This window comes from Nicotiana tabacum, chromosome 17 (assembly GCF_000715075.1).
Source record: "Nicotiana tabacum cultivar K326 chromosome 17, ASM71507v2, whole genome shotgun sequence".
NCBI lineage: Eukaryota > Viridiplantae > Streptophyta > Magnoliopsida > Solanales > Solanaceae > Nicotiana > Nicotiana tabacum.
This window is the reverse complement of record NC_134096.1, coordinates 89,825,318-89,851,469: the sequence shown is the minus strand read 5'-3', so window position 1 is coordinate 89,851,469 and position 26,152 is coordinate 89,825,318. Positions and strand designations below refer to the sequence as shown.

Genomic DNA, 26,152 nt, shown 5'->3' with positions numbered 1-26,152 from the left:
ATTAACATATAGTAATAAGAATTTGCTTCTAGTTTCATAGTCGGTTATTTAGCTTTTTAAAGCACAACTAAACCTTAGGTACGATAGCAATTCCAGAAAGTCTCAAATTAAGATTATGACAAAGTAATATGACCAAAACCTTAATGACGAAATGTTTTAAATCTCTACCCAAAAATTTATTAAATGCCCCCATAGACACTAGTCATGACGATCAAAATATTCAAGACTTAACACACTACTTCATGCCACATAGTACCAAACCCCAAAACCCTGTTTGTTTATAACTAGGATCCACGATTTTCTTATTTTTAAGTTGTATTTTTCAGTAGTTTTAACCTGCTGTAAAATGCTTATTTTACCGTTCAATATATGTAGATCTCACTCCAACTACTATTAGAAGTTTAGAATCCATCGATATTACTCATTCAAATGTACACAATAATTCCAGTAATCCATCACTATTAGTAGGTGCAGTAGCTATCAGTACTTGTCAAAGTGCTACACAATTATTGACAACAAATTCAAGTAATTTTTCCGAAATTTACATTCATAAGTTAAAAGCGGAGCCTTGGCGTAACAGGTAAAATTGATGCCATTTGACCAGGAGGTCACTGGTTCAAGCCGTGAAAACAGCATTTTGCAGAAATGCAGGGTAAGGCTGCGTACAATAGACCCTTGTAGTCCGACCCTTCCTTTTTTTTTTTTTTTTTTTTTTTTTTTATACCATTCATAAGTTAGAAGATCCTACACATGATAATTTACAATAATCCAACTCTACTCATAGGAGATTGTTGAATTCACTTCTCCCAAGTGAAAGAGCCAAGCACAGAGCACGATGCAATCTGTCACTGTTCCTTCCTCTTTCACTCTATATCCTCCTACTCACCCAACTACAGACTCTAAAGAGAATCAGGTACTTGCAAAAAGGAATATGCAAGTGATTGATCCATCTACTACTCTTTACATACACTGCTCTAAGAAAAGGCGTAAGCATGTGATCGTTTCCTGCACTACTATTTACCCACACTGCAACCTATGTTAAGATAGTTACAGATCAGGACTTTGAGTGGATGCCCTTAGCTTCAAATGTCTGCTTTAGTCTAGGAAGTTCTCGCAAAAGAATGCTACTATAGGCATCATCCTGTCGCACGTCTATCCATCCTCCTGATTTCAGAACCTGTAAGAAAATTCAGCATAGTAATTAATACACAATATGTCTATGTGCATATCGCATTGTGTCCAGATATATACAAAGACAAATATATAACTACATATCCACCCTATCTGACATTAGCATTTGGTAAGCTGCTCGTACGCAAAGAACACGGACACTCACGTCAAGAATAGTTAAGAATAAGTATAGATAGAGAGAGATCTGCTGTGTGTGCAACCCAACGGTGCTTTACATGTGCTCTATAGGTGCAAATCTTTCAAGAATAAGTAGGCAGATGATTTTCCAACCATAATAGAAATAAGGACATCTGGTTTAAGCACCAGTATGGAGCTCAAAAGAAGTGATCCAAATGGGACTCTCACGACTTCAGATTCAATTACCACCTCAATTCTAGCTATGAATTATCATTTGCTGAATGCTATTGTGAGGATCTTAGCTGCTGGAAGACCACGTCACTAAACACCAAAAGATGCAAACAAAAATAAAAGAAAGAACACTCCAAGAAACCCTTTTCTCCATAAAAGAGGTTAAGAGAAAAGGTTTAGAACGGCTACAAGTGAAGCAAGCACATACAGAGGTACCAATAAACAAGTTAAATGGTTTGGAAAAGTTAAGGAGAGGAACATGAACAGAATGAATCGAGTACAGACAGCTGATCGACAGAAGGGACACGAACTCCTGCTCGAAAGCTCTTTAATGTATGTACCAAAACTTGAAAGATTTAAAAAGCTTAATGGATGCCAGAAACAATACCAGTATCTCGTAGAATGCCCTTGAACTCTGTTTCTTTGTTTTCCCCTGCAGAAGGGAGGACAAGTTAACAACTTCTACTTTCTCCTTGCCCTTTCGAGAAAGAAAGTTTTCAAGCAGAAATCTGGCAACTTTTCTGCATGCAAGAAAGCAACAGAATGAATCTCTAGCAAAAGCAGAAGAAAGAAATCTTCGGCAAGATTCTGGGAGTTGTAACAAAAAGATAGGGGTAGGGGGAATAAACTGGCAGTGAGATCCCCCATTCATCATACCTTGTTCTCAAGGAAAACTTATCTGCAACCAAAACAAGAACTTATAAGAATGGCATCCAACTAAAGTATTATGATCCACTAGATCATATTACCCCCTACCCTCCAAAAAACCTAAAAAGGCCAGTACTGTCTTACATTTTTCTGAGATATCCCCTTCAGATGAATTTATCTCCTGAAGAAAGAGGGCATTTGCAACAGTTAGCGCTTATTAGCATTAAAATAACAGATATGGACGACAACACATTCTGATGAAACAAACAACAGATTAATCTTTACAATGCACTTCTATAACTCAACACAATCTCCTGCACTCAAGTCGGGAATCGGACTACTCAATCATGTTATACCTCATCCATCAAATCCATCTCCAACTCTTGATCCTCCATTTGGGGTGCTCCTTCTTTTGTGCTTTCAGTTGAACTTGCTGGTTCGTTGTGTGATCTAGAAATTCCTTGCATGTCATGAAATCTCAACGAGCTTGAGCCAGTGACGGGTGTTGCAGGAGCAATAGGTGTCTGTTCACCATCATATCTGAGTGTATTAGGAGATTCTGGTATACCCACATGCAGAGGTGGTGCAGGAGCAATAGGTATTTGTTCTTCACATCTGAGTTTACCAGGAGATTCAGGTATGTCCTCACGCAGAGATGACAATGGAGCAATGGGTATGTCCTCCTGCATAGATGTTGCAGAAGAACCAGGTATTTGTTCCCCATATCTGAGTGTATTAGGAGAACCTGGTATTTCCTCATGCGGAGGAACTTCTACTGTTTCAGCAGGCCCATCCCTTGTTGATCTAATTTTGCAAATTGCAGATATAATATCAATTGAATCACCACCTGCATTGCCATGGTTGGTTAGTTAAGTTTCGTAAAACACGGAAATGGCAGCAGCAGCATCGAAAAGCTTACTCACAAGGAATTAAAGGCTCCTCGAAACTCTGAGGAAGTGAGGAAATTTTATGCACTTTCCGTGCAAGATAACTGGTATGAGGGGCTTTTCTTCTCTTGCATACCAAATCATTCGCATCACCGATCCAGCGCTTGTATACCCTGCATGGTTGGATTGTGTCACACCAATCTTTTCTAAATATGCAATGAACTTAACAAGACTTTGTAAAGAAGGTTACAACAAGAAGAATCATCAGCAGAAACCAAAAAAGCGGCTTTCATGGAGGGCATCCACAACATCATTATTTTCATACTATCAATTAAACAGGATTCATTTGAAAACTCTCTTGTAGGACTGCATGACATAAGCACAATAAGATGAATAGTACAAGTGTGAAAAGAGAGCATTTAAATGTTAAGACACAGAACTCAACACGCCACTGGCAACAACTGCCCAGATCTAAAGAAATTGAGAGCTCTAGAAGAAACTATAATGACTGTCCATTATCCTACATGCCAAAATCACTTTCCAAACTGCTACATCTTTGTCAGTTATCGTACTAACGGAACCGCAGAATGAAAAGCCTCATCTCTGCGAATCTATCCTGCATAAGATGTCTTAGTGCAGACCTTGAATGGTTGAAAAAGACAAGAAGGATCATACTTGTTTGGGATGACGATAGATTCATCAAATATGCACCTCCGCTTCCTTGAAATCCGAGTACGCTCTTTGGTAGCTGGGGTGCGAACAGATATGAAATCTGGTGATGTAGATCCTGAATTGAAAGAAAGTGTTGTTGGTTAAACAACAAAGCTGTGTTAAGAAACATAACCTATCTGCTTAAGTATCGAAAGTGAACAAAATTAGATTTGTACCCAACAAGCTACCAAAAAAAATTGAAAAGGGGACTATGGTTCCTTTTTTCCTTTGATATTTTTTTTTTTGGGGGGGGGGGGGGGGGGGGGGGGGGGCACATAATGCAATTTTAATCACCTGAGAGCTTGATCTCTGGGTGTACATCAATACAGAGGGACACTGAACGATCATGTTCAGTCCGATCCTTCCCTTTTCTAGAGGAAGATGCTTCAGCATTTTTCTTTTGTTGCTTTTCCACGGAAAATGATTCACCAACGCCTGCGGGTCCTTCATCATCTAAATCCCCTCCTGTATCAGGGTGTTTTAAGAGCCCAATTGGCTGACGAATTTTCTCAGATTGTTGACTAATATTGGTTCCTGCTTCAGTGTCTACGATAATCATTGGTTCTGCGTGTTCTTCCAATGATGACCTCTTTTCAAAAAAGTGCTCCTCATTTACCAAGTTCCCAGCATTAGACTCTTTCATCTGCTCATCAGTCTGGTGATCAGCTGTCTTATCAGAGGTCATCTGAAAATCAAGGTCCCCAAATGTCATAGGTTCAAAGCGCTCTTCTAAGGAGAACCTAGTCCCATTAAGGTGCCACAGCGCTGCCGAGTGGCCTGAGCCAAGTGATGGGCGGAAGTGAACATCTTTGTCCATCAGATGAGGTGAACATACGCTACACCATGAAAAGTTAACACTCTTAGCACTAGAACTACAATGTTTATTAAGAGAAGTATAGAATCAGAGCATACTCTCTAACTGGAGTGTGATCTGTGGTCAAAGACTCTGAACGAGAGACATCTTCTTCGTTCTGTAAGAAGCAGCTTAATTGTCATGTATGCAAGAAAATCCATTGAAAAGAAAAAGACAAGGAAGTAGTTAAGGAGAAATTCCAAGCAACTCATGACATCATTAGAAAAAACTAATAAAGGTGACCAGCACTAAACTCTCTCTTATTCAAGTACCATTAGAAACTAGCAGCTTGATCAATCAAATTATTTCCTCAAATTGAACACAGGCACCACTAACACTTTCCGGTACATGTTCAAAGAAAAGCAATTACTTTAATAAATGAAATATCTTGACAAGTACAAATCACACTGACCAGTTTGCACACAACAATCTACAAATAGTAAACTGATACGATAATATACACTACAACAATCCAGGTGATCTAGTAATCCTCTAATTTTTTGTCCTGGCAAAGAGTTTAACAAGAACCACTGAATATCCAAGGAACAGAAGTATTTCTTGCCAAGCGTAAAAGTGATATTAGTGAATAGAAAGCAGAAAGTGAGGTATTCTGCCTTCTTCTTTAGAAATAAAACCTAGTTAGTAGTTCCACGTGCAGAGAAATATGCTTTTAAAAGACCAAAAAGTGATAATAAATTAAACGATTACCTTGCTAGATAAGCCAAAGCGTGTTTGCTCACTTCTCCAAGCATCTGATCATAAAGCAGAAAAGTTATAACCAAGTACCCGCGGATGAAAAAACACAGAGATGTGCAGTACCTGAAAGCATAATTTCTTCACGAGATGCCACATGACCACTTCAAACCAGCATATTGCAAACCAAGATTGAAATGATTAACCCCAAACAAACAATCAGGAAACCGTGAAAGGAAAAAAGAAAAACAAAATATACAAATTGGCACTTGACAGCACAGTATACATATTTCACCTGCTTGCATTTTGATCTTCCAAGACTTCCAATTCAAAAGTATCCAGTTCAAATTTCTTTGGTCGTTTGATAGAGCAGTTAGGAGCACGCAGACCCTCAATCCTGAGAGCTGATAGTTTGCTTGTTGATCTCTTGTGAGTTGCAAAATCACCAAGTTTAACAAGAAAATGATTACAATCATGTAGAAGATATTCTACTTTCTTCGAGTATATTCTCACCACACCCAGGAGCAGGGGACCTAAAATTCTGTAAGTAACCACAGGAGCTCCATCCTTCAGAATTTTATCTGAAAAGAAACAAAAGCAGTAAATGAGGCAAAAACAAAATCAGTCAAGTAATTGTTAACACTTTTAAGAACTACTTTTAGGTGCTACAATTTAGTGCCCCAATCAAACAGCAACAAGAATCTGAAATCAAAAAGATGCAATGAGCATTTGATTACATACAGACACAGCAAATCGTGAAGATGTAAATTGAAAAAAAAAAAACACCATACCGAAATCTCATCCAAGGAATTCTAGAGATTTAACACAAAAAAAAATAAATAAATAAAACCCCATACCGAAATCTCATCCAAGGAATTCTAGAGATTTAACATTTAACATCAGCGATTATCACCCAATTTTGAAGTAAACGTTCACACTGCAATGTAATGCCCAGAAACTTTTTCCCCTGGCTTGGAGGACATTCTTATTTTCCGTGTATTTACAATTTTTTTACAGTGTCTTGCGAAGTCTGTTATAACTATAGCATTCGTTGCCCCTAAAACATATTAGGTCACAAACTATGTGAAATATCCGAATAACCAGTATGACACAATTGAATCCTGTGAAATATCCGAATAACCAGTATGAGAATTGAATCCAATTCACCTTCCTGGCCAAAATTACAAAAATGAATGACAAAATGTACTGCTAGCACACAATTTAGGAACAACTGCCCATACCATACTCCGGTATTAGAAGGCTTATTCAATGTACTGATTAACATTGTATACGGGTAAAACCGAGCTCGATATTCGATCGAGCTTCCAAGACTCCCTGATTAGGCCGGGGTCAAAATATCTGTGATCGGGTAAGGTCGAGCTTGAAAATCGATCTAACATCCGACACAATCAGCCAAGATCGAAATATGGTGATTGAGATCGAACCCAAAGCATTGTCGAAATTAGCCATCGAAACCATCAGATTTGCCCTCGAGTTAACCGAAAGCGTAACCGGTCATGTTTCTAGCGGTCTCGAAGAAAGCTTTGCCAACTCATCTGACAAGGGTCCGTAATTCTCGCCATTAACCAATCATTATGGTACAAATCACGGAACGACTCAAAAAGGGAACCAACGGTAAGCAAATCAAGGACTTTTGCCTTTTATAGAACAATAAAATAATACCTTTTTAAAAGGTAGATCTCCCCTAATATATAAAGGGGACTTGACAAATCATAAGGGGCAATGTAATATACACTGATAAGCAATACATTCTCTAAGTTCTTGCTCTTTGATATTTTGGTGTCAAATAAAGTGCATTAAATTCAAGGGTGGCCTGCTTTCCTAAGCCGAAATCATGCATTTCTTGTGGTTTTACGGTTAATTTATCATTATTTATTTCAATTGCAATCTTATTTATCGCTTTGTATCAAGTTAATCCGCATTATCTTTTAAACCACTAACAAATTCAATTGTTATCCGATTTTGAGAGTAAATAAACATACAACACAATGGGTACAGAAAATAAGCTGCTATTTGGGACACACAAACAAATTACATGAACTGTGCATTCAACACCAATATAAACAAACTACTTTTTTTTAACTAATTCAGCGGAACACCAATAAAAATTAGAGTTTTAAGTTGTAAACACCGAGAGTGTAAGAAATATCTACACCATCACGTCATTTAAAAGGTAATTGGAAGTAACTTTATTTAATAACATTGATTCGTAAACTAGCATAAACGGTAGATAACTCGCTATAACAGCTTAAATTACACTGATGGTGTAAAAAAATCGTTAAACTGTCAGTGTACATGGCTTAAATCCTTTACTAAAAGGGTTAAAAAAAACCAGCAATGTTAAAAGACTACTTTTAAACTTCTTTCTATAAATGAAAAGGAAAAAAACGAGAAAGGAAAGAGCAGAGAAAAAGGAAACGTACCAACAGAAGAAGGGATGTTGGTTTGCTGAACTTGGTCCTTCTTGAGGCGTTTATGAAAATGAGCAGCAAACCAAATGGTGCGTAAAGCCCCATTCTTTGAAAGTAGAAACTGAGAGTAAAACATGTTGTTTGTCTCTTTACCTATATTTGCTATTGCAAAAGAGAGAAGCAAATGCCTCCCCTTTACACTTAAAATAAATATGTGTAGGAGATGAATCAAAGTGTAGTCTGTGGATATATTCAAATTTCAAAAGAGAAAAACCGCTGCGAAGGGTCTCACACAGAGAGGGAAGAGGAGGAGGAGGAGTTGAGTTTTGAAGAAGGAAATGGTTCCTGGTAGTGTGTCAGAGAAGTCTCCCAATTTTTTGTTGATTTCATTTTTCGAACCAAAAAGACCCAACATGACGATATTGACCTTCTTTCGCTCTTTTCTGTACTAAAATAAATATCCGCTCTAATTTATGTGAACTTATTTAACTGAGTATGAAGTTTAAGAAAAAATAAAATTTTTGTAATTTATGATCCTAAACAAGTCAAAAGAGATTTAGAGTATTTGGGTGGTTATTAAAGTTTCTCATTAAGGGTGAATTGAAAGTTTAAGCTAAATTGTTTTCAAATTTAGAAAAGAATCATATTTGTTGGAACGGATAAAAAAAGAAATAAATTTATATAAATTGAAACGGACGGAGTAATTGTTTTTACTTGTGACAAATCGAGTATTAAATGCTTTTATAATTAACCCTAATGACATTCAATTCGATAATAATCCATAATACTACTTGATACTCCTGTTTTTTGTCGTCTAAATCTTCACTGTTTTTTTATGCAATGAAACAACTACTATTGTCTTGGTATACATTTTTTTTTAATTTAGGCATCTACTAAACACACTGAATTTTAATTTTGAAGAGAAAAGGGAAGGTTAAATTTGAAAAGTGAAATTTTTTCTTTCATTTGTCTGATTTATCGGCAGTAAATAAAAAGAGACAGGTTTGTGCTTATCTATTTTGGGGCAAACGGTAACTTCGATGTCCGGTGTTTTTCGGGGCTCTGACCCGATTCGAAAATGTTTTTATCCTCTGCTTGCCAGCTCATCTTTTGACTGCAATACGTGTCATTTTGACACACCCTTATCACCCACCCTCTGTCAATTCCTAGTACACTTCCAGAATCATTGACTAATTATATTATATTATTACCGTTAAAGAAAAGAGTTAATCCTGTAATTCTTATAAAAATATTATATTGTGGATGTCCATTCAATACTCCACTATAAATAATTTTTCTGAAAAAAATTATCCATTTAATACTCTATTAAAATTTATCTACAAGAAGCTGATGTATTCAGGTTGCAAGCAACTCAATGAAATAATTTGCAGTAGTTTTTTATTAAACAGGCAGGTTACAGGCAAGTTGCAAGCAGCTCATGCAGACAGCTTACAAGCACCTCATGCAGGCAGGTTGCAAGCAACTCAATGAAATAATTTGCAACAGTTTCTTATTAAACATGCAGGTTGCAATCAGCTCATGCAGACAACTTACAAGCAGCTAAAGAAAAGCCTTGCAGCTGCTTCCTGAAAAGCCTCGCAACTGCTTCCTTTCTTCTATAAATAGAGGAGTTTTCAGTTCATTATGAACATAACTTTGAAAGTTGAATAAAATATCAATCTCCCTCTATACTTGTCTTCAGTTTATTTCTTTTATAGTTTTTATTTTATTACACGTTATTAGCACGAGATTGTGCCATCTCAAGCAAATACTCCAAGGTACGAAGTTTCTTTTTCTAAATATATGTTTATCATGCATGTTCATCACGTCTTTCTTGCCAACTAATGATGCAGATGTCATTTTACTTGGATGCGGTCTCGCAAAATTGGAAAGAAAAAATAATTTTACTTAAGCTATTATATGGTCGCGAGACTACACATGTAGTTTATGTGGCAAACAGTTGGGGACTATGTATACTTATACAATTGCTATTTTTGTACTTATTTTCCTCCTTGATCGTTTAGTGAAGGATTAAAAGGTGAATAACAATGCCAGATCCATCTAAACTCCAGCAGAGTTTATGACAAATATATAATTACCAACAGTGGTAATATTTCCTAAGTCTCGTTGTGACTTAACTTCATGGTTCACTTGAACTCCAGCAGAGTACGGCCACCAGAAGCGGCTATGTTTCATATATCTCATTGTAACTAAATTTTGATAATCACTAGAAGTGATAATTTAGGCTTGTTATGGTTACAATGAAGATAAGTTATAGAAGGTAAAATAATATGTATGTGAGAAGTGACCCGCCTTCTTCTTCAATTTGTACTATATCATATATCACAGTAAACCAGAAGTTTACTAATGCAAAAGTGGTCACAGTAAACCAGAAGTTTTACTGAGGCAAAAGTAGCTACTGTAAACCAGAAATTTACTGATACAAAAGTAGCCACAGTAAATTAGAAATTTACTGATGCAAAAGTTTATGCCATAGTAAACCAGAAGTTTACTTAGAGATAGCACGTGTCATGATAAACTTGAATTTTTCATTTGTCATTTTTAAATGAGCCATTTGAGAATTTAGATAAGCATATACTGAAGAACTAGAAGATTCTTCAAGAATTCTCTTGTGTTGCTTGTTCTCGTAATAAATTGATTATACCAGCTAAAATTGGGACTAAAATCCCTGAATTCTGGAATATATAAAAGGTGAATATGGGCACATTTACCTATCATGTAAACCACTTATAGATGCATATATGCGATGGTTACATGTATGTTTATTGTCAACCTGCAGTTTGACATTTGAAATTGCCTTTCTCAATTAAGAGCATAATTTTCAGATTATGAAATCAAGATAGTTCATCTTGATGATGCTGGTTTATATCCAAGCTAGTTTAGCATTAAATACCTCCTATTAATGGCTAAACTATTGCTTATGAGAACAAAGCCTCATGTGTTAGTCTAAGATTTTCTAAATTGCATACAACAACACTTATATGCATCAGACCAACAAAATATGATAAGTCCTCCCCTCACAATTGGTTTAGGATCAAAAACCAAATATTTTTACTATCTAATAACTTTTGATGTGTGGTATATGATTAATTTCTCTACCACAATGCACAAAGATATGTTTCCCAAAGAAGATTGGGAATATGAGTTAGTTTTTCTAACATTCGGGGGATGGAATAAAATAGCTGAAAAATATGCTATATGAATCGAATTATCATTAATATGATCCTTGCTTAGAAGATAATTCAAGTCAAATTCCAGAATCATTTGCTGATCCAAGATTAAATATCATATTTTAGCTGCAAATGCTCCTATTAAAATTAAAGTCCCTGAAGGATAGAGTTAACTGTACGCATGAAGCATGGTAGATCAATCGGTTCCAAAGGTAATAATCCTTGAAAAAAATAGGAGCAAATGATCAAAATGATCATAATAAGGAAGAAATAAGCTCTGGAAGAGCCCACAACATAACATTTCATGAAACTCTAGAAGAAGTTCAGGTACCTAAAAATAAAGAAAGTGATGAAATCTCAACAAGTTATGTCGCTTGCGAATTGATACAAAATGATCGCCGACGATATATTTGATACAATATAGTGCACAATATTGTAAAAGATTGTGAGGATTGGACCTGTAGTCCAGACACCTGAAGATGTCATGCCATTTAAATGTAAGTCATAACCTATATGACTCATTTGATTAATTATATATGTAGATCCCTGAAGGATTTAAAATGCCTGAAGCAAATTCAAAATCTCAGGAAATGTATTCAATCAGATTACAAAGATTTTTGTGCGGTTTAAAGCAATCTGGGCGCATGTGGTATAATCGCCTTAGTGAATATTTTTTGAAAGAGGGTTACATAAATGATGTTATTTGTCCATGTATTTTTATAAAGAAAATAGCATCAGAATTTGTTATACTCGATGTTTATATTGATGACATAAATCTTGTTGGAACTCCAGAAGGGCTCCAAAAGGCAATTGAATATCTTAAGAAAAAATTTGAGATGAAAGATCTTGGAAAGACAAAACTTTGTCTTGGTCTGCAAATTGAACATTTAGCAGACGGGGTCTTTACCCATCAATCTGCCTATACATAAAGGGTCTTAAAACGCTTTTACATGGACAAAGCGCACCCATTGAGTACACCAATGATTGTTCGATCACTTGAAGTGAATAAGGACTCGTTCCGACCTCCAGAAGAGGATGAGGAACTCCTTGGTCCTGAAACACCCTATCTCAGTGTAATTGGTGCACTTATATATCTTGCTAATGCTACAAGGACTGACATAGCATTTTCTGTTAATTTACTAGCAAGATATAGCTCTTCTCCTACACGGAGACATTGGAATGGGATTAAGCATATATTGCGATACTGATCCCCATAAAGCTCGATTTTAAACCGGTAGGGAATGCGTATGGTTGAGATCAGTGATTCATTTCATTCGAGAAAAATGTGATTTGGAATGTGATAAAAGATCCACAATTTTATACGAAGACAATGCTGCATGCATAGCCCAATGAAAGTGAGGATTTATAAAAGGAGATAGAACGAAGCACATTTCACCAAAATTATTCTACACACGTGATCTTCAGAAAAATGGTGACATTGATGTGCAACAAATCCGTTCAAATGACAATCCGACAGATTTGTTCACTAAGTATTTGCCAACTTCAACTTTTGAGAAGATGGTATATAAGATTGGAATGCGGAGACTCAAATATTTGAAACAAGATTTTCATCAGGGGGAGTGAAATACGCATTGTACTCTTTTTTCCTTACTAAGGTTTTTTCCCATGGGGGTTTTCTTGAAAGGTTTTTAATGAGGCAGCTAGAAATACGTATTACTAAATATGTGTACTCTTTTTCCTCCACTAGATTTTTTCCCACTGGATTTTTTCTAGTAAGGTTTTAACGAGACACATTATCTTTTAATGAACATCCAAGGGGGAATATTATAAAAATATTATATTGTGGATGTCCATTCATTACTCCGCTATAGATAATCTTCCCGAATAAGATTATCCATTTAGTACTTTATTGAAATTTATCTACAAGCAGCTGATACAGGCAGGTTGCAAGCAACTCAATGAAATGATTTCAGCTTCTTATTAAACAGGCAGGTTGCAAGCAACTCATGCAGACAGCTTACAAGCAGCTCATGCAGGCAGGTTGCAAGCAACTCAATGAAATAATTTGCAACAGTTTCTTATTAAACATGTAGGTTGCAAGCAGCTCATGCAGACAGCTTACAAGCAGCTAAAAAAAAGCCTTGCACCTGCTTCCTAAAAAGTATCGCAGCTGCTTCCTTTCTTCTATAAATAAAGGAGTTTTCAGTTCATTATGAACATAATTTTGAAAGTTGAATAAAATATTAATCTTCCTCTATATTTGTCTATAGTTTATTTCTTTTATAATCTTTATTTATAACAGTAATATGTATATTGATTTTATTATTTTAGAACACGCAATGCTTCCGAAAGAAGAAAAGGATGTCCGACATAAGTTTTTTGGGTGATATAAAATAAATTTCTTTATTCTCAAGGAAAAGAACACTAAAACTTTGAGAAATAAACCAAGAAGTATTATGACGGGATAGATAAAAAAAGAAAATCGTCCACAACTAAAGGTATAGGGGTAGAGCTCTAAAAGTAAAAAAATCTACATAGATATCAAAAATCAAGTGAAAATTCAAAGAATATTTTTGGCAATTAGGACTTTCTTTTGTATAGAAGCTCATAGTCATGCTTCTTTTTCCTTTTTCTGATTTAATAAAGTCAAAGAATTTTTTTAGCAATTAGGACTTTCTTTTGGATAGAAGCAGAGTCATATATTATTATTTTTTTCCTGATTTACTCGTTATTCCATATCTATTTGCTTGGCTAATTCATATTATGCTGAATAAATTTTTTAACCAGATAACACCCCCACTACTGAAAGTCTTTTTATTCGAATTTAAAAGTTCGAACTAAAAGTAAAATAATTTTAACCATCCATCACATTCTTCGTAGCAGTGAGTGCCAAATAAACATCTAGAAAGTTTATTTAGTTTAAGATTTGGACTTGAAAATGCTCCACTCTCCACAACACTTGTGATGCTATATATGAGACTTTGCAGATGCTCCACACTCCACAATGGCTATTTCAAATCAAGGAAGAAATCTTAAAATTTAACATTCGATCTATTTTCCACATGAAAACATGATATATAGAAAGAAGCAGTCAAATTGAGTTGTAGGCCTCATTACATAATAATACAGGAAGACAAATTTCCCTTGATCTCTCCATACATAGTACATATAACTACCTGAACTAAACAGTGACTAAGAGGTGTTACATTGTCTAGGAATAAAAGAAAACATAGCTCTAGCAAAGGATTCTGTCGAAAGCCTTATTGTTCTCACATATAGTGTTGATCTCCCAAAGAGCAGTCACTCAGTTAAGAACATGAATGACTGCAAATAAATCCTGTCAACAAAACTTGCATCATATTCTAACCTATAAACACAAATTGGTTGGACATACCAACTATACTAGAGTACAAAATACAGATAAAGCACGTCGCCTAAGAGCTAGTCTACGAATATCAGTCTATACAACTTGTATACCAAGCACCGGAGGTGTCCACACACTCAATAAGAGAAGAGGAAACAAATTTCCCTAGCATCCATCAAGACAACTTCGTATAAACATAACACTGCTATCTTCACCTTAGCAATAACTGAAAACCATAACTTTTAGCTCAATGGACTTGAAAATCTAAATGCCAAAATCTCCACAAGCCATCATTGGCTAGTTATCTAATAATTTCTTCAATTTTCTCTTCAAAGCCTTATTGAAAGCATCCTCCGACAGTGACAACATCTGGTTCAGCAACAACCTTACACCCGTCTGAGTCATAATGGCGAACCTGGGCTTGATTCTCTCTTCTAAACTATAACCAAAATACTGAGGAAACTTGACCAATTCTGCTCTTGGATAACCCATGGTCAGAAAGAAATTCCATTTTAAGATCAACTTAGCCAAGCTAAAAGTATATAGAGCACCGTATCTTGAAATCATTGCAGCAACTTCTGCCATACTGAACCCCTTATCCTTGAAGAATTCAGTAACAGGCTTAACGTTGGCCTCAATGCTAAGACCAAAAGTTTGAGGGCATCGGTAGAGAAGAACTCCAACATCAACCCCCATTGAACGGAAGTACTCAGTTGCAGGCCTTAGTTTGTCCTCCACACTATAACTTATGATGTTTGGACATCTGGTTAGAACCTTGCTCACACTCTCAGCAGATAAACCCATTTCATAAAGAAAGTCGACTGTTGCTCTCAGTTTAGGCCTGCTGTAAGTGAGAAGTGCAGGAAACCGGTAGATTACTTTAGCCCACTGTTCTTTATCAACGCCCAGTTCTTCCAAGAATGCCATCGTTGGAATTAAATTCTCTGAGAGGCTAATTCCACATAGTTGAGGCCTTTTGCTGAGAATGGTTGGAACCTGTGATCTTGGCACTCCAAGATCAAGGAGAAACTCAACTACTGGTTTGATTTTTCCCTCAAGACTATAGTAGGCAAAAGCAGGAAACTTGCGTGTGATTACTCTAATCCTTTCAATATCCATGCCCAGCTCAACAAGGTATAAAATATGTGGAGGAAGCTTTCCAGTCGGTCCAATATCACTGACTCGTGCCAGAGCCTTCAGCTTCTTGGAGTCGAGGACAGCACTAGGAGGTGAAGCTGGTGTGACAGGAAGAGGTACTTTTTCAATAGTTTCTTCTATTTTTTCCAGAACAGGTGGGTTCGGAAAGCTCTCCACAACATCCACTAGAATACTTCCATATTCCTCGTGGAGTGCCTCAAGGTATGGAATGAGAGCATCCCTAATCTCAAGAGTTGTTAGTTCTCGTCCTGCAAAATAAAGGAAATTCACAGTTGACAGATGAACTTAAACAGAGAACAAAGCTGTGAATGTAGGCAGTACGCGTTCTGCGTATTCACAGATGTACAGGCAAAGAAGAAAGTGGAGGAGCAAGAGAATGAATCTATTTAAACCGAACCTACGAGGTAGCGAGACTTGTGAACAGAATGCAGCCGAGAGACGAGGTGATCAATAAAAGGCTCTGATTTGTTGATAACTCTTGCTGAAAGAGCATTGCTTAAACCGTGTTTCTTCAGAAACAATGTCAAGACAGCTTTTGCTTCTTCCTTTTCTGCAGCTACAAGGTTTGAGGGCACCACCCTTAAGTTAAAAGAACCATCTATTTCGGATTCAGCTGTCAATCAAAGGAAATGTACAAACGTTATGGCAAACCAATAACAGCGCTGGTTGGAGGAGTTCCAAATGATGGTTCCAACAGTCAATTTGGGGTAACACAATTGATATTCAAAATTTAGAAACTTACAATACTTCGCTCGGCAAAAGAAAACCTTCTGAGGAAAAGACAGTTCAATCCTGAAGAAAGTTTAACTAATTATTCAAGCCCAACTTAAAGAGAAAAAGATATGCCACAAAACCAAGAGTTACATGTCTATATAAAAGTATAACCAAATCTTATGCCTGTGTAATGGTAAAACCATATACTGCTTATATTACGTCTTCTTTTCATATGGTTGGGGAAAACAGGATGCATTCAGAGTTCTTATCCTAGACAAGTGTTATTGTCACATCACACAACCACTGAGAATGTAGCTGTAAGAGAAAATTGGCATAGAACAATTATGCCCCAACCCCAAGCAAGTTGGGGCCAGTTGTATGAATCCTCACTGTCCCTTATCTCTCCATTTAAGTCCATATCAGTACAACACTGTTACAAATTAGTTTCTCCGGCAGTAGAAGTTCTCTACATTTCTATAAACATAACATAAATCTTAAGTCCACCTCAATACAATATTATTAAAAAAATAGGTTATCCATCACTAGAAGTTCTTTACATTTTCTACGGACACATAAATCTTTAGCAAGACTTGAAAATACTCTTAGCAAACATGGACCTAAAGTAAAATATACTAACTTGATTAAAACTTAATCTCAACTAATTGGTATCGCTTACATATAAAAAAATTCTTCCATTGTACTCTATTTAGGTCTGTAGGATTCCAGGCGATTGTAGGTCTTTCTCGACAATTTTTTAAGAGTTAGGCATACATAGTTCCCAAAATAGGAAGGGAAAATAATAAACAAAACAACTTTTCTCTCCATTGGCCGTAAAGCTTTATTAGCTACAGTCTACAGCTGCACGATTTTATAGGAATCAAATCCTAGAAAGTGTCCCCGCAGAGTTCAAATCCATGAGTGATGCTCATTACAAACACCTTGTTTCATGTTCTCACAGAAACTTAACACCAGAGATTTGAGTGGCTTCTAAACCAAAGCAAATTGCTCATAATTCATAATTCAAGCATAAAGATAGCAGTATTATAAAATTAAGGCAATTGGAGAATATCCTTTACTATATACTAATTAAAACTGGTAATATCTAGCCCTGCTAGTTCTAAGAAACTAAGCTAATGTCCTATCATGTTCGGTCTGCAAATGGAAAGTGGTAACCTAGTTAACAGGTTACAGCACCAAAACATCAGTGCAGAAAGCAGACAAGGGAAATAAACAGATAATAGCTAGCATTCTGCCCTCAAGTCATGGGACAAGTTTAAGTTTACAAGGAAAGAAAGAGGCATCCCTAGTTAGAGGATCATACACAAAGCTGTAGCATCCCACAAAGAAAAATCATTAGAAGACTAGTAAAATTGCGATATAAGTCTAAGATAACGTTACCGATAAAGGGGTAGTCGCGTTCTTGAAAGAAAGGCAAGCTTTGGGTTTGGGGTTCGGACTTGCATTAAAGATATCATTTCTCAGCTGCTTGCTAGTGTAGCCAATCCTGTTACTGTGAAAACCAGTGTGAAGCATTGAGTATACAAGAAAGTGTAGTAAAGCGGACTTTGAGATATTTGCTTGGAATTGGGTTTCGGGTGTATTACAAGATTTTCGGAGAGAGGAGGGTTTTGGACCGCAAGTTCTCTAGTGCCAAACACAATCTTTTGAAGCAGCAATAAGATGTTCGCTGATTTGATTAATGATGAAAAAGCGTGTGCATTGCACGTGACCAGGTAAAATGTCAAAAGTGATACTCAACATATGCTTCAAGTTACCATATCATCCCAAAGTATTTTTTTTTTTTAAATAACCGTGGCATCCGGGCAATAAAAGCAAATGAGATGAAATCACCTACTAGTATTTTCGCTTCATGTGGGATTTGAAGTTTTGAACTTGAGACCTCTTGATTCTCAACCCACTTCATTGACCAGTCACACCTAAAATTTGAACTTGATACCTCACAATTCTCAACCCACTTCATTGACCATTAAATCACCCTCCCAAAATATATTTATTATGTTATGAAATTTTCCTTAGATGCCCCAACCATATTGGTTCAATTTTCATTGGAACGTCAACGGTAAGTAGGTTTACATGAAATAGAAAATTAAGTTATCATAAGTTGAAAAGAAAGCAGATGATTATGTTGTGGGAACATGTCGATCTGCAATATCTCAAGTAACTGAAGCTTGATAGAAAGAAAACTAAAACCCCACTCCCTACATGATGAAACTGGGCGGCAATAAAAGCTATCATCTTCTCAACTGTTCTTTTTCTCGTTAAGATGGCATTTACAGACGAAGTACTACAAGATGAAGTACTACAGATACTAAAAGAGAAAAACTCTACACTGAGTAATAACTCTTTTAAGCATATGACAATGAAGTAGTAAGCTAATAACTATACATCTACATCCTCTTGCTTATCGCTGAGGAATATCTCTACTTGCTAAAAATAGCTTCTCTTGTCACAAGCTTTATTCCCCTCACCCAAAGCTCTGCTGTCTCGTAATCACCCTCACACACAAAGTGCACTTCCTTGTTCTTGGTCGTGATCACCCTAAATATTCCAGGTAGCTCAGCATCACCTTTTCTTTGCCTGATCTTCTGAAACTTCAAACTCGGCCCCACTTCTGCCTCCCGGCATACAACATTACGCCCACTTGATTTTCCCCAACGCAATATTCCAGCAGCTTCAACCATTTTAAGAACTTTCATATGTGGAGACCCTTTACCTCCCTTTATGTGCTTCTTCACTTGGGCACCGGTTAAGACCAGTTTCCTAGCAAGTTCATCCAGTATCACCCTCTCTGCCTCATTTTTCTGTGTCTTCCTAGCAAGGGAAAGTGCAGTTTCACCCAATGCGTTCTTGATATCGCATCGTGCCCCACAAGAGATTAAGAATTCACATGTGCGGCCATGCCCTTCCCTTGCTGCAAGCATGAGTGGTGTGTAATCGTCCCCATTGGACATGTTTACATCATAACCCCTGGTTGTTAACTGTTTAACTGCATCCAAGTCGCCACATCGAGCTGCACAATGCAGTGCATAGAAACCTGCAGCGTTTCGACTACCCTGTTCAAGAGCAAATTCGAGCAGAACCTTTTCAAACCGATCACGATTTTGATTTAGTGCACAGAGGGTAACAGCAGTCTCCCCAGATTTGTTCTGCAGCTTGACATTAGCCCCGCCATGCACAAGCAATCTGAAGCCGTCTACATGACCCTCTGCAGCGGTGATCATTACAGCGGAGAAACCTTGGTCATCTTGGCTATCCAGATCAATATCTCCTCGTGCAATCAGAGCCTTTAAGGATAAAAGGTCCCTGGATTGAGCCACAAACAGTAATGGCAAAAAGACAGACATGTTGCTTGACTTGGGAATCTTTTCACTCTGAATGACTTCCAGAACTGCACCTTGAAAACCAAGCTTCCATCGACTGGATGCAGCAATGGAGCTTGCTGATTCACCAGCTGCATTAACCAAACCAAAATCAGCACCAGCTATAGTCAATACTTTGAGGCAGTCTTCCCTCTTGAATCTCGCAGAGATCATTAAAGCTGTATCTCCTGTGTCCGTTCTTGAGTCTATATCACAGCCGAAGTCAATCAAACATTTAATAACGCTTGAGAACCCAAGTCGTGCTGCCATATGTATAGGGCGGAACTCAACATTCCGAGAGGTTTTAACTGGAGATTCTACATGAGCACCACATTTCAGAAGCACTGAAACTGCTCCTGCATTACCACAAAGAATAGCATGGTGGAGAAGAGATCTTCCACAGAGTGTACTGGGGGCGAGCCGCTGGAGGAGCATTTGCAGAATAGAGCCACTAGCTTCAAAGTACTCCACAGCACACCAAGTAATGGCATAGGGATCTGCTAATCCAGCACCTACTCGAAATTCTTCACCTGAAGCTGCATCCCAGGACCAAGCTCCAAGATGGACTGGGCCATCAGTTTTTGCGCCAGCCTTGGGAGTCCAAAAACGAAGGGGAAGGCCAAGTTAGTCAATAGTAAAAATAAACATGGCTCAATGTGAAGTTCTCAAAGACAATAGTGATCTGCTTGCCCTATCAGTTTCCTATGGGATGAAAGACATTGCATCAGGTTCAATTCTTTTCTTTCTTTTTTAAGTGGAGCATCAGGTTCAATTCTTGAGTAACATATCCAAATTTTAACTAGGATTATACAAATGGGAAGAGGATTCTAGTTAATTGCTGAGTATATTAAGTCAAGCGTTGCATTTGAGAAGCATTTAGTCAATAACTAGTGATCCATTTTGAGGCAATTACCTCAAGGAGTAGACGGACTACAGAGACTTGCCTACTAACAACAGCAGCCACAAGCGCCGAGCAGTCAACATTTGTATGCAGAGAAGGTTTGCATGACTGGAGCAACACACGATTTGTAGTATCGACATTCACTCCACACTGCATCAAGCAAGCAACAATAGTGTCAAGACATTTACGACATGCATATGGTGGCCACAGTTGCTCCCAAGAAGAAAGATACAAGAGTAGTACAGAACAAGCAACCAAGGCACAGTACAATGGTAAAACACTTAAAGAGGTAGCTGGATGTATAGATCAAGGTGCACACAAGTTGGATTGGACATCACCGTCATCAGAGGAAAAAAAAATGTGTACACGAATATCATTCTCAAATATCTCAAGCAGCTCAAAGCAGTGAACCCACTTGAATTTGCTAATTTGTAGCAAATAGCATTTAAGGGTATCAGCAAGGAGAGCAATGCAAAAATGATGACAAGATTTTCTCTTATCATAAATGTTTTGTAGTTTGAACTTGAGTTGGAAACATCTGACTTAATGTTAGCAGTTCACTTAGTGTCATATTATCATTAGTGATAACCTGCACAAATATAGTATCATAAAGCTAGTCTAATGTTCCACCTTAAGGAGAGTGTCCACAACATCTCCAAATCCACGGCAGCATCCAGTGAAGAAAGCATGTACAGCAATCCGAGGTCGAATCATTTCTGATTCCATGAGCATCTCGACAAATCTTGCATGCCCATGACAGCTGGCCTCCAACAGAGCTTCCTCACAAGCCTGCTGAGATGCCCCAGCTTTGATTAACATCTCCAAGATCTCTTGGTGTCCCTCCCTCACTGCTGCTGTGGTTGGGAATCCGCGGAAAAGTTTTTGATTTACATCGGCTCCGATACTCTGCAATGTTAGAAAAATGCCAGACTAAGTTACTCAGACCGCATAGTTTGATTCGATGAGGAAAAGAAGGAAGCGAAAAACTCCAAAGGATAAAATTGATGAACCTCACAGTTGACAAGGAATCTTATTCAGCTTGCAAATATGTGCGTGGAGACAACCATACACAAAGAAAGAGGGATAAGAAAGATAAACACTATGTTATTCAGTTTCCAGGACTAATTGCTTGCACTCTTATATCAGTGAACTGAAAATGAGCCACCGGGAAAAGCACAGGGCCTAATTCTGTCCTAATCAGCTTCAAAAATAAAATCACACATGATTATCAACTTTCTTTTGATAAACATTCAGCTTCAAGTGTTTTGATTTTTCACAGTTAGGACTGCATGAATGATTTTCGTTGTTACCTACGCATTTCAATTTTCAAATGATTCCAGTAAATGCCTTTTAATCCTAGTTTTGCTATATTATTCCATTAGAGTCTGATACAAACAGAAATTAAAACTGTTATGGGAAAAGCTGCAACAGGAAAATTGCAAGTCATAAGTTGCGGGACCTCAGTGAGTCAAGGTACAAATGTCACGGTGGAACCGAGCACTCAAACTGAGCTTTACTGTATTCACTTTTACAACATTTCTCTGCTGATTTCATGATTTAGTACCTTGTTTCAGCTAAAAAATGAATAAAGGAGCTAAGTAGTTGAAAGCAGAATGTTGCTTTTGAAAAGAATTTTAGTGAAATCTCTTGATTGACTCATTTACCACTAGCAAGTGTTAAATGAACACCCAAGTGTTATCACCCAAAATTGAACAACAGCTGAAAACCACTAGCAGCGAGACGAAAAATTGTAAGACGAGGAAACGCAAATAAATGAGTAGTAAGTAAGTAATAAACACGGAGAGCAAAAAAAAAGGTACACAAAAAGAAAATTACATTAAAAATATGGCAAATAATAGACCTCAAACAAACGCTCCCATAATAGTAATTAATTAAAGCAAATTTCTTTGTAGGGAATCTTAAAAGACAAGTTACAGCGACGATGGTTAAATCAAGTACTGAGAAAATAGGTGACATCGTTTTCCATAATCAAGTAGTTGAAAATTAAGTTTCTTTGTTTCCTTGATAGGTAAAAAATTTCTAACCAAAGATGTCGAGAGAAAACAGGCGATAATATGGTCGAAAGGGACAAAAGAAAAAAGACGGGGACAAAAAAGTTAACAAATGCAGAAATAATAAACGAAAATTGTAAGGAAAAAAAGCTCGATATTAACTACGAGCTTTATCACTACTTTTATGATAACGACAGAAGACCGGACGGAAAGATGTAGTTCTTATCCAGCAAAATTCAAAATTCAAATTACTTATAAAAGGCGATGCAAAATATAAAGTCTTTAAATTTTTTAACGGAGCATTAATTAGAGAAGATCACCATAATGGCTAGTCATATCATAAGTCATAACCAAAGCTCTGCATTTAAGATAATCAGAAATGCAGGTGGAGAAGTTTCAGCTAAATTCACTGACGTGATAAAAATTTTCTACCATAGATTATTTTAGTATAGAATAAAAATGAATGTGCGATGACATTTACAGAAAATGCAAAAATTTGTAGTATAGAATAATCATTTTAAAGTACATGTAATTAATATTTTTTTTATCGAAACTCATTTGGATTATGGATCAACTTACAACCAAGAGATTGTGAGTTCGAGTCACCCCAAGAGCAAGGTGGGAGTTGTTGGAGGGAAGTATGCCGAGGGTCTATTGACAGACTCTCTAACTCATGGTAGGGATAAGGTCTGCGTAGACACTACACTCCCCAGACCCTACTAGTGAGATTATACTGGGTTGTTGTTGTTGTTATTTGGATTATGGATCAAATAACATTAAAGGATAAATGGATATAAAATGGATATAACCCATATTAGCTTATGTGTCATTTATTTTTGGATTTTTATCATAAAATTTAATATCATATCATATTTGTGGTAGGGTTTGAGGCAAAATAACTTTTAAGTAATAATTATAAAGTTTATGGATAAAAAATAATTAAAAGACTTTAGTGCTATATCACACGAAAGAATAGTCAGTAATTTAAATAATAAACAATTCAAATCAAGTACGCAAAACGCTGGAACAACAACAATAATTTATTACTAATTGAAAGATGGAGAGCAAAGCTGAGGTTATTTTACCAGTAGTTTTCTAACAAGAGCAACATTTCCATTTTGAACGGCGAGGAACAATGCCGTAACGTCGGTTTTAAACTCCTCGTATACGATCCTAACTTCGTTCGGCAACTCGTCGTGTGTCACGACTTCCGCCTTTCTCACCTTCAAGCACACATCGCCGACGAAATTTACGTCAACGAACGGATCGGCGATGCATTCGAGAGCCAATGTCAGATCGTTTGAATGCGAAGCTTCGAGAAGAAGACGGGAAACTTCAACCTCGTAGTTCACCGGAAAAACCTGTTTTCCGGCGAGAAAACCACCTCCGACAACTGAATGTCCGAACACAGTCATTTCCGACGAAAAAAGTTGTAGCGCAACGAGAAGTTACTGCTTTCTCCTCTGTGTCTCTCACAAGCTTTTTACGTGCATCTGCGACACATCTACAGAGGAGGTGCAGAAGAAGCAGAGGAGCAGGAAAAGAATGGAGCAGTGTGAGTTTTTATTTGTTTAATAGTTTTGGAAAATACGAAACTCAAAAGAGGAAACTTGAAAGAAGTGAGCGCCAGAGTTAAGGAGAGTAGTGAGGGTTGAGACAGCGTTATATTGGGCCTGACCTCACTCTTTTACCATGGTTAAAACACTGGTTTTTACTAGTAGTTGACCCACAAGCCGCTACTCTCTGTTGATGGATCTAGGCTCTCGTAACGAATTTGTATTTTCTAATTATCAAATCAAATTAATTATATCGAATTATTAAATTTAAATATCAAATTAAATCAATAAAAGTCAAATTTTTTAATATTATATTTTTTAATTTTTTTTCATAGAGTCTTCATAGCATAAACCATAAAATTTATGTTCCAAATATTTCTTTAATCCTAGTAAAACAGAACTATATAAGGTGTTTTTTAATAAAATAACATAAATATGAGATAAGTCAAGGCATTGTACTAAAATATTCAACAATAAAGATAATAAATTGCATAAAATAAATATTATTAATAAGCCATAATAAAAACAAACATAATTTAAAATTACTAATAAGTTGCTAAAATAAGTACGACTAATAAGTACGATTATTTACATGACTAAACACTAAAAGAAAAATAAGTTATGTATTTTATCTAAACCATGGATAAACTAAAAAAATAGATATCCAACACTATTTTCATTCATAGTACAATTGAATTGAATGTTTTTTATTAGCATTAGTATTGATTTGATTTTGGTTTAGGATTTATTTGAGTTACTAATATTTATGGACTATAAAACTTATTTGAGCATCCAAAAATTATAAGTCCAAGTTTGAAATAATACGTTAAAAGATAAAACTATGAAAAAACTTAAGAACTATTTATAAACTACGCTACAATAAATATTTTTATGTATTAAATATATTTAAAACATTCTATACATATAATGTCGGGTTGGTTTGGTTTTGGTTTAATTTTTTTTAGTTCAAATCAGACTAAGCCAAATATGATCGGATTTTTTTTTTCCCAATATCAAACCAAACCAAACCATAGTCGGATTTTTTTTCTCGGTTTGATTTGAATTATCGGGTTGATGCGGTTTGTCGGTTTCATTTGTACATCCCTAATTGCACCTATTATTGTAGCAGTAATTTATTTTACGCATAGATGTATTTTTATTTTCATTTTATATTGTGATATTTGATTCCATCTAATTATTGTGATGTTAATTTAGTTATATTAGTAAAAATTTAAATGATAGTTAAAAAGTTTCCTATTTAAAAAGGTCTCCTATATTATGAGGTCACTTTAGGTTATGTTAGTGAAAAAAATTTAAATGATATAGTTCAATTTTTTTAGGAATAGTCTAAATTTGCTAGTGACAATGTAAAATTGCACAATTTTATCATATGTCCTACTCTAGTTCCGTTTATATTGTTGCTTGTAGTAAATCGCCGTGTACTTACCTATGTCCTTAATGAAGCTCTGACATGGATTGAATAGATTCCAGGTGTCAAAATACTTTGAAAAAAAAGTTCAACTTATTGCATACTTATAGGTTTTAATAGTTCAATGAATTTGAAATACTGTGTACCTTTGAATTTATGTGAATTCATTTCACAGGATACGGAGTTTAAAAAAAGAGAGAAGACTTTTGAACTTGTAGTGTAAAATGAGGCACATATATTTTATGTGGTTATAAATCATTGCATAAAGGTAAATTATTTTTAAATAAGAAAATAGGTCATTCTTTTTTACACGAACTAAAAAAAATGACGTAAATTAAAATGGAGGGAGCAGTACACTTTCAAAATGAAATAGTATCAATTACTGTAGATTAGATGAAACAGTAAACCGCACTTACTAGTAAATCCCTCTATCTGCGTCTGCATAGATGCTGTATCTAGTGTGGGCCATGATTTTGTTGGGGTTAGAAATTGGACGTTAGGATTTTGGAGGTAAGTGGATGAACGGCATTATCGACCACTAAGGATTGGGGTATAATTCCTTTATTTTTAATTAGAGGTTCAAGTTTAAATTTGAAAATATTTTTTTTTTTGTTAGGAAACAATTTTTTTTTAATGGGCTCAGGCGGTGCAAATTCGAATTAGTCATATATCAAAACTGATACCAAACACCGAATGACAAACAAAAAAATATAAGTAGAGGAC

General features: G+C 36.2%; 3 protein-coding genes across 6 annotated transcripts; all 3 read right to left on the bottom strand.

Moving 5' to 3' along the window:
- Window positions 1–420: 420 nt before the first annotated feature.
- On the bottom strand, window positions 421–8,135 carry LOC107770136 (sister chromatid cohesion 1 protein 2). Of its 2 annotated transcripts, XM_075234590.1 has the most exons (13): window positions 7,776–8,135; window positions 5,627–5,912; window positions 5,458–5,495; window positions 5,347–5,390; window positions 4,698–4,756; window positions 4,080–4,621; window positions 3,750–3,861; window positions 3,111–3,247; window positions 2,544–3,034; window positions 2,332–2,368; window positions 2,197–2,218; window positions 1,928–2,060; window positions 421–1,177 (listed from the first exon to the last, which is right to left on the bottom strand). In XM_075234590.1, the coding sequence occupies exons 1-13, from the start codon at window positions 7,897–7,899 to the stop codon at window positions 1,055–1,057; spliced, it is 2,148 nt and encodes a 715-aa protein (XP_075090691.1). In that variant the 5' UTR covers window positions 7,900–8,135; the 3' UTR covers window positions 421–1,054. The 2 variants fall into 2 exon arrangements, 1 of the variants encoding a protein (XP_075090691.1); XR_012701323.1 differs by lacking the exons at window positions 2,197–2,218; window positions 2,332–2,368 and having other exon boundaries at window positions 1,928–2,090; window positions 2,529–3,034.
- Window positions 8,136–13,969: 5,834 nt separating this feature from the next.
- On the bottom strand, window positions 13,970–17,822 carry LOC107793940 (transcription termination factor MTERF5, chloroplastic-like). Its single transcript, XM_016616390.2, has 4 exons — window positions 17,550–17,822; window positions 16,180–16,229; window positions 15,835–16,050; window positions 13,970–15,685 (listed from the first exon to the last, which is right to left on the bottom strand). Exons 1-4 carry the CDS (start codon window positions 17,624–17,626, stop codon window positions 14,577–14,579), a joined length of 1,452 nt encoding a protein of 483 aa, XP_016471876.1. The 5' UTR covers window positions 17,627–17,822; the 3' UTR covers window positions 13,970–14,576.
- A 576-nt stretch (window positions 17,823–18,398) lies between these two features.
- Window positions 18,399–24,098, bottom strand: LOC107793939 (uncharacterized). Of its 3 annotated transcripts, none has more exons than XM_016616387.2 (4): window positions 23,530–24,098; window positions 21,063–21,338; window positions 20,445–20,582; window positions 18,399–20,122 (listed from the first exon to the last, which is right to left on the bottom strand). In XM_016616387.2, exons 1-4 carry the CDS (start codon window positions 23,857–23,859, stop codon window positions 18,593–18,595), a joined length of 2,274 nt encoding a protein of 757 aa, XP_016471873.1. In that variant the 5' UTR covers window positions 23,860–24,098; the 3' UTR covers window positions 18,399–18,592. The 3 variants fall into 3 exon arrangements, with proteins under 3 accessions (XP_016471873.1, XP_016471874.1, XP_075090690.1); XM_016616388.2 differs by lacking the exon at window positions 23,530–24,098 and adding an exon at window positions 21,443–22,666; XM_075234589.1 differs by lacking the exon at window positions 23,530–24,098 and adding an exon at window positions 21,448–22,666.
- Between the last annotated feature and the right edge of the window lie 2,054 nt (window positions 24,099–26,152).